General features: G+C 52.9%; 1 protein-coding gene across 2 annotated transcripts in view; it reads left to right on the top strand.

Moving 5' to 3' along the window:
- Positions 1-7453: 7453 nt before the first annotated feature.
- The window catches only part of EDA (ectodysplasin A), an 82818-nt gene continuing 74527 nt past the window's right edge, over positions 7454-15744 (top strand). For both annotated transcript variants that reach the window (XM_072877088.1, XM_072877089.1), the window contains exon 1: positions 7454-7787. In XM_072877088.1, coding sequence (XP_072733189.1) covers positions 7503-7787 — 285 coding nt within the window. In that variant the 5' untranslated portion in view covers positions 7454-7502. The remainder of the gene's footprint in view (positions 7788-15744) is intronic.

Below are 15744 nucleotides of genomic sequence, written 5' to 3' on the forward strand. Positions count from 1 at the left end.
GCTTGAGCTCAAGGGCTTCTCAGAAATTGAGCTTATATAGTTTAGAATTAACTCCACTGACACAGTGCTGTATTTTGTGCGTGGATTTATCCCCGCAGAGCAAGCTGTAATCCCGGTTTCGTGACCGTAACGTCTCCTCCAGCCAGAGGGAAATCTGACGGGAGACGTCGTGGAAACCCCCCTGCCCTAGGTTTGTGGCGTGCGTATTTCAGCCTCTTTGGCTTCTGCTTCTCTTGCTTTAGAGATTTAAATTCTGTGGATAATAATTTAATCAGGATTGCTTCTCCAAAGAGGTAATTTGCGCCGTGCATTAACAGAGACAAATATCAAATGACCGAAATCATTTGCAGATGGAGCGGGGCCACAGCTGGAGCCCTGGTATGGGTAAAGCATGCTGCAAGACCCATCTGCTTCTGCTTTGAGGGCCGTCGCTGCGTTTGGTTTAGGTGGGAAGGGGCATGTCTGGGGGTCTCGCACCCAGACAGAGGGAGCGCGGCTCTGCGGGATGACTTCTTGCCCCCCAGGGAGCACCTAGGGAGAGGGGAGCGGCACATCCAGAGCCGCGCTCCCCGGCAGACGGGTCAGGCAAACGTCTGTGCCAGAAATGCCGGGGCCTGGGGAAGGTCCTGCCATCCCCTGGCAAGGGGCAGAGGAGGGGAGCACCCTCCTCTTGGGCCTCTACTCAAGTTGAGCATTAGCTGAACGGTGCAGCTCCCTTCTCCTCCTCCCTGTTCTCACATGGGCTGTTGGTGACTGATACAAGCAAGGGGCAAACCAGGCTCTGGGCTTTCTGAAAGGGTGACTTTCATATAAGACATATATTCCTTGAGGCAAAACCCATATCCTCTTTCATTGGCAACAGCGAATCCCGAAACCGGCACTCCAGGACAATGACTTGGAAGACTTCTCCGCTGCCCGCTCGCCTGAGAAACCTGGGATGTGGGGAGCCGAAGGGTCGGGGGCGATGAGGCAGCGAGCACCGGGGAGGTTGTATAACGTGGTGTGGAATATCATTGTTCCAGCCAGGATGAGTAAGAGCACAGCTGACGCTGGTCACCGACTGCACTTCCATGTGTCTGAGGGAGGGGGAGGCTGAGAGACGGTTGCACAGTTGAAAATAAAGACAATAAGTCTATAAAAGTTTAAGAACTGAATAGATTCCTAACATTTGTTTTTCATTATCACCAAATAACATATAAATAAACATACAACAGAACCAAGAGCAACATCTGAGTTACCCTCTCTAGAAGAAGCTGTGTTTAGGCTTAACTTAGCCTTCTTTGGCCAAACCTCCTCCTTGTACACTCTATAATGAAGTGAAATAGCAAAGCTGGCTAAGCAATAAGGCCTCCATCTTCCTTTAAAACTGAAAGCAAAGCAAAGGCTTGTCGATACAGGAAAGCTAGATGTCAACGTGCTGCTAATTCTTACGAGTCAGGAGTACGGGGGCAGAACATGTGCAAATAAGCACGGTAAGAGTCAACAGACCCTTTTTTTTTTCCTCTCTGTAAAAAGGACACAAGCATACGTAACTCTTGCTGTTATTGTTGTTGCTTGTTCATAATTATTAGTGCATCTCAAAGAAAAAATGGCTGTCAATACATAATGGTGGGTTTTGCTTTTCCTTTTTTCATGTTTAACGATGTAAAACGGGCCCTCGAGTGATGCCGTGCGCTCTGTAAACACGGCCTAGTGCTTATGAGAAAACAAATAATTCAGGCTTAAAATGCAAGGGGCTGCTTAGCTGACACTGGGATAACGAGTGTTTCCTAATCATCCTCTGCCTTGCACATCTCATGGAAGCCTGTTACGGTGACTGCCAGATGAGGGGGGGGAAAGGGATGGTCCTGGTGCAGGAGAGTTTGTGGAGAGGGATGAGAAGCTCGGTAGTGTCATTTTAAATGACAGTTCTAAGAATTCACGGAGTAAGATGGGAAGGACAGGCGAATGATCAGGGAGAGGTAGCGATGGCCTGAGAGAGGGAAAATCCCAGAAGAGTCGTAAGGAGAGCCAGCCCCATGAATGCAATTGCGTAGTACAGGTTGCTCTTACAACGTGAACGTATTGTTCAATCCATGCCCCCATGGAAGCGGTCGGACACAAATAACTGCCTTTCCTGCGCAGGCAGAGCTCGTAGTTATTGAAAAGACCATCTTAAGCAAACCAGATTGTATGAAACATCTCGGCTCTCACTGCGGGAAAATAATTGTAACTGCAGTGCTGTACGGAGGCTTTATAAAAGTCAGGATCCTTTGTCCTAAGGGCTTATAAACGTATCTGAGGACACGCTGTCGGTATGCTATGACTTCAGGTTTCAGGAGACTTTATTGTATTAGCGTTGTTGCTAACATCACCGAGAGAGTAGAAGAGATGGCTTTCCTGCAATTTAGCGGAGCTTTCCTCAAAGGAAAGTCATGAATTCCAAAGCTTTTAGGTCACGCATGTTAAAATCTACTCTATTGCTGCTGCAAACATTACAGCTGTTGCCAAAATGTAAATGGGAAATGGGCTAAAATCTTCTTTACAACATCCTTCTAAGAGATTCACTGATCTGCTAAATATGCATAGCAACTGGCACTTGGACCTGCCATAAAGCGCCCTGTGTTATGCTGAGAGACTTCTACCCATTCCAAAAGAAAGGGAGATCTTCTAAACTGACAAGGCTGCTACAGCAAGTTCTCCTCCCACCTTTGGTTAAATCCTGCTTGGATGCGAAGGCTCCCTTGCACTGTGATGCTGGAAAAAAACCCCACAAGTATAGGAATCAAGAGAAAAAGTCCCCTGGCATTAGAGACGTTGCCTCCGTGGGTTCTTCTCTTCAGCCTCTGCCCACCCTCCAGAGGACTCTGTCGCACTACACTACGTGGGCCAGGGGGAAGAATGCCTTTATTTTTGGAATGTTTCCTTTTTTCCTAGATTTCTCTCTATTGTTCACGGGGAAAAAAAAAGCAGGGGCAGCTGGACCCAATAAAGTCTAGCAGATATAAAGAGGCAAAATTTGGGTGGGGGGACCTCTTCCTTGTGAAAGAAGTAATGTTATTTCCTGATTAAAAAGAACTGTTCTTTATTTTCCTATTGCGGACCCTGCCTTTGATCAGCCCATCCAAAGCATTACGAGTCTGTGTTGTTTCTGCAGCCGTGATGAATGCGAGGCTTTTCTGTCCTCTGGCTCCTGCCTCGCCTGGACCGGCACTCCTTGGAGCAACGGGGCTGGGCTGCAGAAGACAACGGAAGCCTTTGAGGTTCTTCATCCATATAACGAAGTTTATCAGGTACGACATAGTAAAAGGGGACGAAACTTGTAAAATAAAGGGCACTGGTTGCATTCAGCAGAGAAAGAGGACTCACGGTTCAGAAAGGAAACACGTGTGGGAGGGGAGGGCTTTCCACCACGCGCTCTCACCAAAGCCTGAAGCTGGCAGCAATGCTTAGCGCAAGAGAAATTAAAATAAAATACTGGAGAAACAGTGCAAGGCCTCCGCTTGCGGGGCTGGACTGGTGCCACGTGGTCAATGCGTGAGGACGCCTCTCGGGTCTGGGATGACACGTATTAGTTATAACATACCTTAATTATATGATCAGATGGGATTTCTTTTTAATTGGTGGGACACTGCACAGTGATCTGCTCTAGGAGGCAGAAATACCTCGTTTTGTGGATTTGGCAAATGTCCCTAATGAGATCCCAGCAGAAACGGTGAACTCACTGCTTATGAACAGTTAATATTAATAACTGATTGACCCAGCTACGCAGCTTGGACTTAAGACATCTGCAATACGGGCCTGTCTTTAAGACCCTCTGAAGATGCACGGTACAAAGTATTTCAGGGACTTCTGGGCTTAATGGACCTCTAAAATTCATCTTAAAATTAATATAAATTACTCTTGAAAACGGAACTAGGCTATTGCAAGTCTGAGTAGGTCAATGTATGATTGTTTTTAAATAATTTGGATCTCGATCTTGAAAAACAGTAACGACCCTAAGCATTCAAATAATTATAAGTTGTCCTAAAATAATTACAGAATTTTGTACAGAGGGTTCATTTGCTTTTATTTGCTTTTTGCTCTTGAGTTGTTAGGGTTGGCACTGGTTAATGCTTCCAGTTTTTTCTTCACAAATATTAGGGAAACATTTCTTTCTTAAATGAAAACAGAGACTCTCACATAATTTCATGACTATTACACAGAACTTAAAGAAAAAAAACCCTATTGCAGAAAAATAAGGCTAGCAAGGACTACAAAGAGGTCACCTAGTTCATCCTGCTCCCCAAAGGCAGGAAAACCAGCAACTATAGTATTCTTTATAGCTGTAATCTATGAAATACTGAGTGATGAAGACCCCCACAAATTCCCAGGCAATCTGTTCCAGGACTTGGAAGGCTTTTTCCTGGAAAGGAGAGCCTCGTGTAAAACTCACCCTACCCACGGGATGACGGAGCACGGGAACGCAGCCCTGCAAGGGACCACCCAACTCTCCAAGTCCAGCCCTGACAGCCGCGCAGCAGAAGGTCCCTCCAGGTGGGCTCCCGGGGCACGTTCCTGGGCGTCACGGGGCGCGGGACACCTTCCCCCGGCACGTCGAGCGCAGGGCCAAGAGCCACCGCTCCAATGTCCCGGGGGAGCTTCGCTGGCATCGGTCACCCAGAACTCCTGGGCCTAGGGGATCTGCTAGGTGATGGTCCTTGGTGTGGCCACCCTTCCTATAGATCTGGTGATAACGCTCCCTCTCGGTGCTTCCTTCCCCAGCACAGAGGATCTGCTCTGCATCATCTGGTCCTCTAAACCCAGCTGGAAACCCAGCACAGCTCCTCAGCAGTGCCACCTAGCCGCTCCCGCCTCACCCTCCGCAGCCTCAGCCGCTCCTTCGGGCTTGCATTAAGGCCTTTGCACTCTTTTTTTATTTTTATTCTGCCGAATTGTATCCTATTTTTCTTCAGGCCACCTCTTCAATTTGCTAAGATAATTTCTAACGCTGTATTCGAACTTCCTTGCAGCCTGTGTCATGTAGGCATCATGCAGAAACGTATTCATCTCGCTCTCTATTTCATTATCGAGTAAAAACACTGACTGGCAGTAGGACCAGCAAAGGCTCTGGCGGAGCTCCTTTTGATATGTTGCTTCCGTGGCTGTAACCTATCGATCAACCGCTCCCTGCGGTGCAAATGCTCATTTAAGGAGTCTCCCCTGCTCAGCTGCGGGTGCCTGCCTTCCTCCCGCATCTGCTCTTGCAAGCCCCGGGGGCTGGCGAGCCTTACAGCGACCCAGCCGAGGGAACCGCTCAGCAGCAGGAACGTCAAAGCATCGTGGAAATCAAGCTAAAGCAGCTGCCAGCTTTGCTGTACCTGGTCACCGAGGAGGTCAGCTTGGCCCACCAAGGTCACCCTCGGCAAATCCCCGTTAGCCGTCCTCCCTTCCATCTCGCCCTCCGGGTGCTAACGCACACCTTGATTCTGTGCATGTTTGGGGGATATGTAGCCAAGCTGTGTGGCCTCTATAATACTTTCCCAACATTTTATTCATCCTCCTCTATAATACTTTCCCAACATTTTATTCATCCTCCTCTATAATGATTTCCCAACATTTTAGTCATCCTCACCCAGTCTTTTAAGCTCGCCCTGACCCCACGAATTCCCTGTGATAAGCCCTAATGATCTGGCTAAAACATCATCTTCATCAGGCCCGGCTATTTGCAAAAATCCTAATGTTTCTATCTCTACTCCGCCTTCCCTAACCTTACCTGTTGCTGGTGTTAGCAGTTGCCTGACTGAAACTCGAATGTGGCTTTCTTTTTAAATATAATTTCTCGCTAAAATCGTCCCCACCCTCCTGTTTGCTTCCATTTCAGCTGTACGTGTTCCTCCTCCTCGCTGAGAAGAACCACCTGGTTTTTCTCTCCGTGTTTACTGACCTACTTGTGATGTTTCCTCATCTCGCCGCCTGTCCTCGCGCTCCCCCTTGCTCCGTCCAGCTCTGTCCCCGCACGCTCACGCTATTCTTTTACACTCGGTATTAGGGACTGGTCTGATTTATACTTTCTGTGCATGTTCCTTATTGTGTTCGAGATGACCAAGCTGATCTCATGCTATTCTTTCTATCTCGCTTCTGCATCGGGATGGTCTGCAGATGTGCCATTACTCTAATTCCAATAAGGAACTGCAGCTCCCTGGATGTCTTCCCCCAGCCCTTGTGTTCATCCCCAAACTCATGGTTTATTCAAGCCTGCTTTCTTGAAGTTCACAGTCTTCCCTCTCACAACCCACGCTTCTTCCTGGTTAACTTTTCCCCAAGCTGCTTTCCACCTTCAGTTTGTTTCTAGCAGTCAGAATTAAACTTTAGGAAAGCTGGAGAAGGCAACTTTTGACGCCCCGAAACATTGAAAAAAACCTGCTGAGCGCCCAGCGCTCGGCCGCGTTCACCTTCCAAGCCGTGCCTACAGAATTAAAGCCTGGGCCTGCTGAGCCTGGGCTTTGCACGTCTTTGTTACCTGCTCTGAAAAATCCTCCTCTGACTTCTCATTGCAGAGAATCCTCCGCACGTGCAGCCGCCCGGCAGCGCAACTCATTTTGAGAGACGCTTTGCCCAACGTGCCCACGCTCTCAGGTGTTCACGCTCCCAAGGGGGCTGCAGCAAACCGCCCTTCCTACGAGATGAGCTCTCGGTTTCCAACCCTCGTCTCGCCTGCTTCCAACGCTAGCGACATATAACCTGCGCCGAGCAGCCCCCCAGCCCGTTCCTTCCAGCTTCGGTCTGTAATTTTTGCTCTGTTTGCTGAAAGAAAAGCACACAGACAACGCCGGGAGGCCCAGGCGTGCCGGGCCAGACCAGAGCTATGGCTAACCACCCCGGTGCTCGCCGCAGGCTGGCAGAGGATGCCCGTGAGCGGGAGATGGGCCGTACGGCGTGGCCTGGCAGAGGATGCCCGTGAGCAGGAGATGGGCCGTACGGTGTGGCCTGGCAGAGGATGCCCGTGAGCGGGAGATGGGCCGTACGGCGTGGCCTGGCAGAGGATGCCCGTGAGCGGGAGATGGGCCGTACGGCGTGCAGAGCGGGCGCTGCCGGGGCATTTCATACCCCTGGATGGGCTCTTGCTCCCGCACACGCGTCCCCTCCCCGGCAGCTCTCAGCATCCGCAACATCTTGGGCCAAGAAACCGCATCTTGGCCCGGCAGCGCGTAACGCGGTTCCAAAATCAAGGCTGCGCGGAGGAGCGGCGGTGGCTGCGGACATGGCATCCCGCCGGCCCTTCCGCCGCGGCCCGGCCCGGCCCGGCCCGGCCGCGCTCCTCCCGCGGGGCCGCGCCGGGCCTGCCCGCGCCGGGCCTGCCCGCACCGGGGCGGGGCTCCGGCGCCGCTCGGCCCCGCCCCGGCCCGCCCCCGGCGCGGAGCCCCGCCCGCTGGCGGGGCGCTGGGGCGGCCCCGGCCGCGCAGCCCCGCGGCGGCACGGCGCGCCCCGGCCGAGCATGGAGCAGTAGCGGCTCGGCGCCTCGCCGCTCCGTTCCGCCGGCCATGGGTGCGGAGCGCAGGGGGGAGGCGGCGGCGCCCCGCGGTGGCTGCGCCTGCGGCGGCGGCGGCGGCGGCAGCTGGCGGCTCTTCCTCGGCTTCTTCGCGCTGTCGCTGGCGCTGCACGTCCTGACGCTGGGCTGCTACCTGGAGCTGCGCTCCGAGCTCCGCCGCGACCGCGGCCCGCAGCCCGCCGCCCCGCCGCGTCGGGACGGGACGGCGGCAGCGCCGGGCTCCCCGGCCGCCGGCCGCCCGCAGCGGCCCGCCGAGGGCGCGGAGCGGCGCCAGCAGGTGGGTGCCGGGCGGGGGGCGGGGGGGTCGCGGCCGGGCGGGACCGCACTTGTCGCGGAGCCCCGCGCCCCCCCCCCCCCCCCCCCCCCGCCCGGGGCAGCCCGGCGGCCTTGGCTCCATCTCTCCGCCCGCGGATGCGGTTCGGGCCGTCCCGCTCCCGCAGGCGCCTGTAACACCCCCCCCCCCCCACTTGTGTTTATTTGGGAAAAGGGGGGGGAAAGCCCCAAAGTCCCGCTGGCGGGAGCTGAACGCGGGGAGAGCTTGCGTTCCTTTGCCTCGGCTGGGACGCGCGAAGGGGGAGCCGGTGCTCCGGGGGTCTCCGAGGGCCGCCTGCGCTCCACCTGCTGCCCGCCGCTTGCCCGTCGTTCCGTCGTGACAGCCCCGCCGTGTCGGCTCCGTTCCCGACAGCCTGGCCTGGCCGGGGGAGAGCGCGGTCCTTGTGCCCGCGGGAGGAGGCGGCTGGAGGCAGCGACTCTGCCCGGGGCTGCCCCGGGCTCTCCTCGGCCCTCGGCCGGGCTCTCCTCGGCCGGGCTCTCCTCCCCGGGCGGGCGGTACTGCGGCTGAGGAGCTCTGCCCAGCTCAGCTTGAAACCCGCTCCTCCTGCCCACCTCGTTTTACGGTGGAAATCCTGTTCCCCGCACACCCCGCGCTTGCCTCTCTCCTCCTGGGGGGGTTTTGGTTGTTTGAATTCCCCACCACCACCACCCCGCAACCGAGATGCATCAGCCTTGTCGGTGATGGCTCGGCGTCCTCCCCAGCAGCTTGTAAGTCTGAACTGTGCGGGACAGGTCGGCTTCTGCCTCCGATTTTCCTCGCTGGTGTATCGAGCCCCTTGGAGCGATGGTGTCCGGAGGGGCTCGCCTGTCCCGAGAGCCTCTGGGAGAGCAGGAGCGGAGCTGGGGCCTCCGCTCGCAAACTTAGCTCATTTTTTCCAGGCACGAAACCTCGCTGCGAGCAGGATAAGCCGGAGGAAGGAGTTTCCTCCCTTTTGAGCCTCGCAAGCGGATGGCCCGCTCCCCGAAGATGCCGGCTGGCTTTGCCGGGGGGTCCCGGCGGGGGTCGGAGGGGGAGCGGAGACGCAAAGCCCTGCCGCAGCCCCCCGGCAGTCCTTGCCTTCCTGGCTATCGATGCATGGGGGGGGGCAGGACAGAAATAGCTTTGATAAAGCTGCGAGGTTGGAAACTCTTCCTCCGACTTGGCAGCGGGCAGCCGTTCCGCTGTGCTGGCCTCGGCTGCTCCCGGGAAAGCCGGGCTCACGCCTTCCGGGGGGTATTTGGATTCTGCAGCTTCCGATAATAAAATCTAAGTAAGCATTGAACCGGAGAGAACCCGTGCTATCTGGTCATCGCTTTTTTTTTTTTCTCCTTCGGTACTTAAGCGGTGTCAACGTAAAGTGAGTCGGAGCGGCTTGATGTCGTGTTGGAGTTCTTAGGTTGTCTTGTAATAGCGTGTGGCTGAAGTTCCTTTCGTGTTATCATGCTGGATCTGTTTAGTCTTTAGAGCTCTTCTTTCCAGCAAATGTATAATGAAATACCAGGGTAAATACTCGAGCTGTTCATAAATTACAGCGTTAGATAATTTGTCTCTGGATGTGTACGAAGATCCAAGTGTCGCTCGCTACAGCTGACATACCCCAGATAAGGTAATGCTAATTATTTATTTCTTTATTTTACATCTGGCCTGTTGGGCGTAAGATGAGAAATTCTTTTGGACATATTGAAGCAGTTGGTTGTGAGAGAAAGTTTCCTTGTAGTAAGGGCATGCGAAAGGCTGAGCTTAACGGCCGGCATCCAGCTTGCAGCCAAACTGCTGGCTCTGAAAATGCTCTGTTTGGAAACTGGTGCTGTGACAACGTGTAATTAATATTATTTGTAGTAGTGCTGCTCTCCTGTTTCTCTCTGCCTTTTCTGCCGTACCATTCGCTTGAGTCTGCGGGCAGCTAAAAACAACCACTTTCCGTGTCTTAGGGTGCTGCGAATACATCCCTTCTGTGATTAAAGGTATTTGCAAACAGCCTGATTTAAAAAGTTAATATCAGCAGCGTTAAAGGCTTCAGGGGACGTGTGGGGTTCCTAGCTGCTTTCCAACCTGGAGCAGCCAAGCTGGGCTGCTGTGAATCCAAAGCGCGGTCCCATGCACGTGTATCGGGAGACAGATGCTTACGTAAATGAAGCAGAAATTACTCAATAATTATTTCAAGAGGTCTGAGCGATGGCCTTTCTCTCCCAGGGACCTGCGAGGGAGCGGTCAGGGTCGGGGTGTGTTGGGGGGATCCAGCACCCCAATAGCGGCGGTGCTGCGAGCCTCAAACACTCCTTTCGCTCTGTTTAGCTATGCCAGGTATTTTCAGTAACGAGGCCGAGTAATCACCGCGTGTATTGCGGTGGTACGAGCTGATTTAAAAACAAAAAATATTCCCCTCCCTGACCCTTTTTTCTTCCTTTTTTTTTTTTGGTTGTTTTTGTTGGTTTTGGCTTGGTGGGTTTTTTTTTTTCTTTCTTTCCCCTTCCTGACCCGAGGCAGGAGGGAGACGAGCGGGGGGAAGGACGAGGAGCGATGGTCAGCACCGAGGTTTTGGCAGAAATCTCGCCTGGCCGCCTGCCAGAAATGACCTCATGACAGGAGTGAGATTTGGCAGCTCGATAACGCCCCGCTTCCCTATCTTACAGGGTATTCGAGTATGTAACTCATTTAAGATACGAGGGCAATTTTTCATGGCAGAGGTGGAGGCATTGCCGTTCACATCTTTGTCCCAGAAGCTGCGGGGTGTTGCATCACCGCTTTGGCGTCGAGATGAAAAGTTTGTTACTGCTGCTTCAATTCATCGACTCTTCGCTTGCTGTCCCTCCGCCGTGCGATAGCGGATTTGGGGAGCGGTGGTACGTTCGGCCTCGACCAGGGTTATAAAATCATCCTCGAGATGGACGTGCTGGGGCGTACAAAAGTGAATCCGTCAGCGTGTTCGTTAGCGTTTGGCAGGCGCTTGGCTAATGGCTCCGCTCGCCGAGAACAGGCAGCAGGGTACTACGTACCGCTCATTAAAATATCTTATGCCTAAACTAGACCGTGTTTTGCTGTCAGAAAAATCATCCCTGTAATAGTTGAGCCTCGCAGAGCGTCGTTTCCCTGCTCTTCCTCCGAGCAAGTCCACGTCACGCCACAGTTCTGCAAAACCTTGCTTTGCGCCAGCGCCGGGCGAAGCTGGTGCCCTTGTGAGTGTCCTGAGACAGGCTTAAATGTTGCCAAAGTCTGCCTCTTGGAATAAGATCAAATATCCATCAGAGATGTCAGATCAAACTAAGGGGGGAGGCGCTAGCGGCTGGCCGGGGGGGCTGCCGAGTCATCCGAAAAAATGTGCTGAGCCGGAATTCGGTTACCAGCGTTTACCTGCGTCCGCCCCAAAGGTGGTGATCTTGTAGCTCTCCACCTCTTGCCTTTTTCACGAGGGATGCACCCGCTTTCGACTATCACTTACATTCCTGACGGCATCCTCGCTTTCCTGCCGGTATTTGGACGTCCACCAAAGCAACCTATATAACCCCCCTAATTGTTCATTTACTTATTTTTCTTCCCTTTCCCACCCGTATGCCTCCATCTCCTGCAGCAGCAGTCAGGGCCCTCCTGTTCCAGCAGTCGTTAGGCGGTACACGGCCCCGTTAATTTATATCCGTCTTCTAAAAGCCTGCTTGCTCATTTTGATAAGGAAATTGTAGGAATGGAGCTTAAAAGGTGAAGTAGCATTTTGCTTGTAGTCGTGGATAAAGAGATATAGTGAGAGTGTGGGACTTAGGCTGTGCGCGCTGCTTTTTGTTATATTTAGTAAAAATGAGTAACTGGCTTTGCTTGAGGGGGAAGTGGGAAAAGATTTAGGGAGAAATATAGAATTTTTCTCTGTTCTGGTCAGGATGCTGTGGCAGAGTAATTCTCGGTGAATTATTTGGGCGGTTTCGCCTGGCGAAGGTTGGCCTGGTTGTGGCGTGTCAGCCTCTGTAACTGGCCGTGGGAAAGGGCCGTTGGCTGTAGAGGACAGACGGACATCGCGTTGTCTTTCACGCTTAGCCTGTCATCCGCTCGCTGCCACCAAAGGGTTGTAACCAAAAATAGGGAATTGTGGCCACGTAGTCGGTGCCGTCTGGTCTCAAAATAATTGTACGGTGTTTCTCAAAATAATTTTGTCAGTCTCGTGTAAGTAGCTCTGTACTGCAATGGAGTTTTGAAGGTTGGTCGGAATGTCTAGGCAAGACGTACCTGGTGTCAAAGCAGAAGGGAATTAACGCTCGGCCACGAGGGCACCTTGCTGTCTCTTGCCTCCCTAATGTGAAATTGCAATTATTTTGCCCGTTCTTCTCAATTCCAGCTCTGGAGTAAAAGTCAGCGTTCGGGTGCGATTTGCACAGTGTGCCAAGGGTCTAAAAGGCATTAAAGCTCTCCGGAGACTTCTCCCTCCCCGAGCGTGCCTCGAGCTCGTCCGTGCATGTTCATCCCCGGGTCTGGTTCCCGCATCCCGAGCCGGGGGGGGCTGCACCGGCCCGTGATGGATCAGGGAAGAGCTGAGACCCGACAGCGCGCTGAAAGCTTTGAGCAGAACGTCTTGTTGGAACGGCTTCTCCAGCGTTTGCCTCCTCGGAAAGCAGCCTCCTCGAAATACCTGTTCAGGGCTCGTGCTTCAGGATTTCACGACTTCTGATGTTGGCTTATGGAAACCCCGGGTCCGTGCAGGCGGGCCGTGGAGCAGAAGGAAGATGGTGTTTTGGGATGCGTTTCATGGTGGGTTTTCCCTCGAATTACACTTGGCGGTCTTGGTTGTAGCTGAAGGAAGCTCTTACAGGGCAATAAAGGGAGACCGCAGTGCGCTATCTGGCTAATAACACATCGGGGCTCTGGTAACCTTCATTCCCGTCCCTCGACAGAGAGGATAACATTCCTGAGGCTGCGTGAGGTTTGGGGTCTGTGCCGGGGAGAGGGGGCTGCAGCGGGATTGCCTGCTATCAAATAGAAAACATATTTCTGCTACTATGCCTGTGAATATTCTGTGCAAAATCTGGCACGAATCCATAACGCCTTCTTTTAAAAAAGAAAATGGTACAGAGCGTCAGGAGAATGGCAGCGACTGCCGGGTATGCTGCATTAATTGGAAAATTAAGTACGGCGTGAGCTTTGCCCGGAGGGTTTGAGGCGCATCCGCGCGTGTGCCGTCGGTTTAGCTCCCGGCGTGCGCAGGAACCGTCTCCTTCGGCCGCGTGGGAGCTGCCCGGCTGGCGCACCGCTGGGGCCCTGCGCCGAGACCGCGCTGCTTCGGGCACCTTCTGCTTATTTCCAGAGGTTTGTGATGCTGCTCGGGTGCGTTTCGTTCTGCCTGGTGACAGCGAGCAGGCGAGACGGACGCCGTGTCGTACGCGGTGGGGTGGCACCGCTCCCGAGGTGTTCAGCGGCGAAGGCTGGCGCTTAGGAATTCCCCTTTGGAAAGGGGGAAGCTGTCGGCGAGAAAATAAAGTAGCTGAGGCTCTGAGGTCTCCAAGCGCAGGTCGGCTGCGGGCGCGTCTTGCCGGGGAAACCCTCAAAGTGCTGGGGATGCCGGCGAGAACAGTCAACAGGTAAAAAACCAAAAATCTCACATCTAGGAAAGAAGGAGCAGTTGGAAAATATGAAATATGTTTTGCCAACTGCTGTCTCGAAGCTTGTGTCGGCATCAGGCGGGTTATCAGCCGGTGGCCGTAGCCGGGGAGAGCGCAGGCAGCCCTGCTGCGGGGCCGGTGGGTGCTACCCTGCGTGCTCGGGTGCTCCTGAACGAAGCTGGGGGGACACGGCCGATTCTGGAAAATAACTGCGGGAGGGCGAAAGGAAAGAGTAGTTTTTCCAGCCAAGAGCAGAGGGGGGACAAGTACGTAATTATTCGGCGATGCGCGGGAAGGAGGGGAGGACAGGCTTCAGCTCACGGAGGAATGCGGGGATGCTGATGCCTCGTCGGAAACAGAAAAATGTGAATAACAGAGGAATAATGCGGGAATAACGCATCGGGGCAGGGTCGGCCCCGGCATCCTGCCTGCGCCGGGAGGAGCGGATGCAGATGGAAGCGCATAGCAGTGCGCACAAAGTGCATGCGATACAGAATTAATTAAGTCTTCCCCTTCTGGAGCTGAGCTTGCCAGTGGATTTTCTTTATTTTTCTTTTCTGCTCGTTCCATGAAGGGTAAATACTGCAACTTCGTGCAAGGACTCCGGACTTTTTATCAGCATTTATTGAATTCCTTGATGGAGAAGGTTGTTGTTGCCAAAGTAAGTGTTTGACCGACACGTGACCAAAGTTGTAGGGTTTTTCCACAATTTTTAGATGAATTAATTGGCAAACACTCAACCCTGTGTTTTTTAGGAACACTCGGTGGCATTCCACAGTTACTTTTCACTTAACCTCATAGTACATAGTGCTTTATCAAACCGATATTATTCTAACCTTTTAACATTATTTTTCTTACCACATAATACTATAAATCTTCTCCGCTCTTCCATACACATGTAGTATCTTGTAATGCTAATTAAACTGCACACTATCCTAATTTTGCTCTCATACTAATCCAATATATTTTTCTTGACTGGGAGCCAAACCCTGAGAGCTTCAGAGCACGCGAAGCTCTCATTCCAGTCTTATTATATGTTAATGACTTTATATTTTAATATCTTTCAACACTGTAAGAGGGTGTTATTTTTAGAGGTGTCTGGCTGCGAAAGGTAACCCGTATGTGAGAGGCTGAGGGGGGTTTTGTGAATGTAAAGCAGCGAGTAAACTCCGTGCAGTGAGTAAGTGGTAAGTGTGTCTCTGAAGATGTGTAATCTGTCGGAATTCATTGTGCACAAGTACAAAATTACAATGAGATTTGGATGCAATTTTAAAATAGTTAACGGCCTTTATAGGAGAGGAAAATAAAACTCTTGCCTAGACTTTTACATGTTGCACTTGGAAGTGCTCGCTTGTTAAGCTCTTGGGGAAACGCACTGTTTTTGTATGCTGATGGTGCTGATGCCAGTTGGGCCTGAATGCTACTATAACAGAAATAATTACTCACAGATGGGTGGATATTAAAATGAGCTCTTTCCATAAGCCCAAATAAAATTCTGTTGTAAGTGCAAAGTACTAAATATGCAAGATCGTACTGATGAAATGCCAGTGCTCTAATGCATTCCAAATGGCAAGTGCCAGCATCCTCCTGCCGAAGCTGCACCTCGGCCGCAGCTCGTCCTTCTCCGGTCTATCTGCGCTTCCTCAGAAATGGCTCTCGCAGCAGGAGAAACAGAGCAGCGACTTGAAACGTTACGTAAATCTGCAAGCGATTTAGCTCTGCGCGCGTGGTAAGGAGGAATAATACGGTGCAAAGCTGAACCCCTGCCTCCAGCGCTTTCTTCTTGGTTGGATTCATTTGGGAGACCTGAATGCGTTGAGGAAAGCGTGGGAACTGTTCAGCAGGCACGCCAGCGGCGCGTTGCGTGGCTTTGCAGCCGTGGGCATTGCGTGGCGTGGTCTGGTATTGCGTGGCGTGGGCTTGCATTGCGTGGCTTTGCAGCAGTGGGCACTGACAGGCATTGCATGGCATTGCATTGCACGGCTTTGCAGCAGCGAGTGTTAAGCAGCGTGGCATCGCATGGCTTTGCAGCGGTGGGTGCTGCACGGCGTGGCTTGGCAGCAGCATGACTTTGCAGCAGCATGGCTTTGCCATGGTGGGCATTGCTTGACGTGGTGCTGCAGCAGGCATTGCGTTGTGTGGCAAGGTGTGGTGCTGCATGGGAGTGTGGTCACTGCGTGTTGTTGCGTTGCATGGTTTTGCAGCAGTGGACATTGCATGGCGTGACGCTGGCAGGCGTTGCACGGCATTGTGTTGCACAGCTTTGCAGCAGCACCGGGTGTTACGTGGCATGGGGCTGCGTTGCATGGCTTTGCAGCAGTGGGCGTTGCGCGACGTGGCAT

The sequence above is a fragment of the Ciconia boyciana genome, chromosome 12 (genome assembly GCF_034638445.1).
Source record: "Ciconia boyciana chromosome 12, ASM3463844v1, whole genome shotgun sequence".
Classification (NCBI taxonomy): Eukaryota; Metazoa; Chordata; class Aves; order Ciconiiformes; family Ciconiidae; genus Ciconia; species Ciconia boyciana.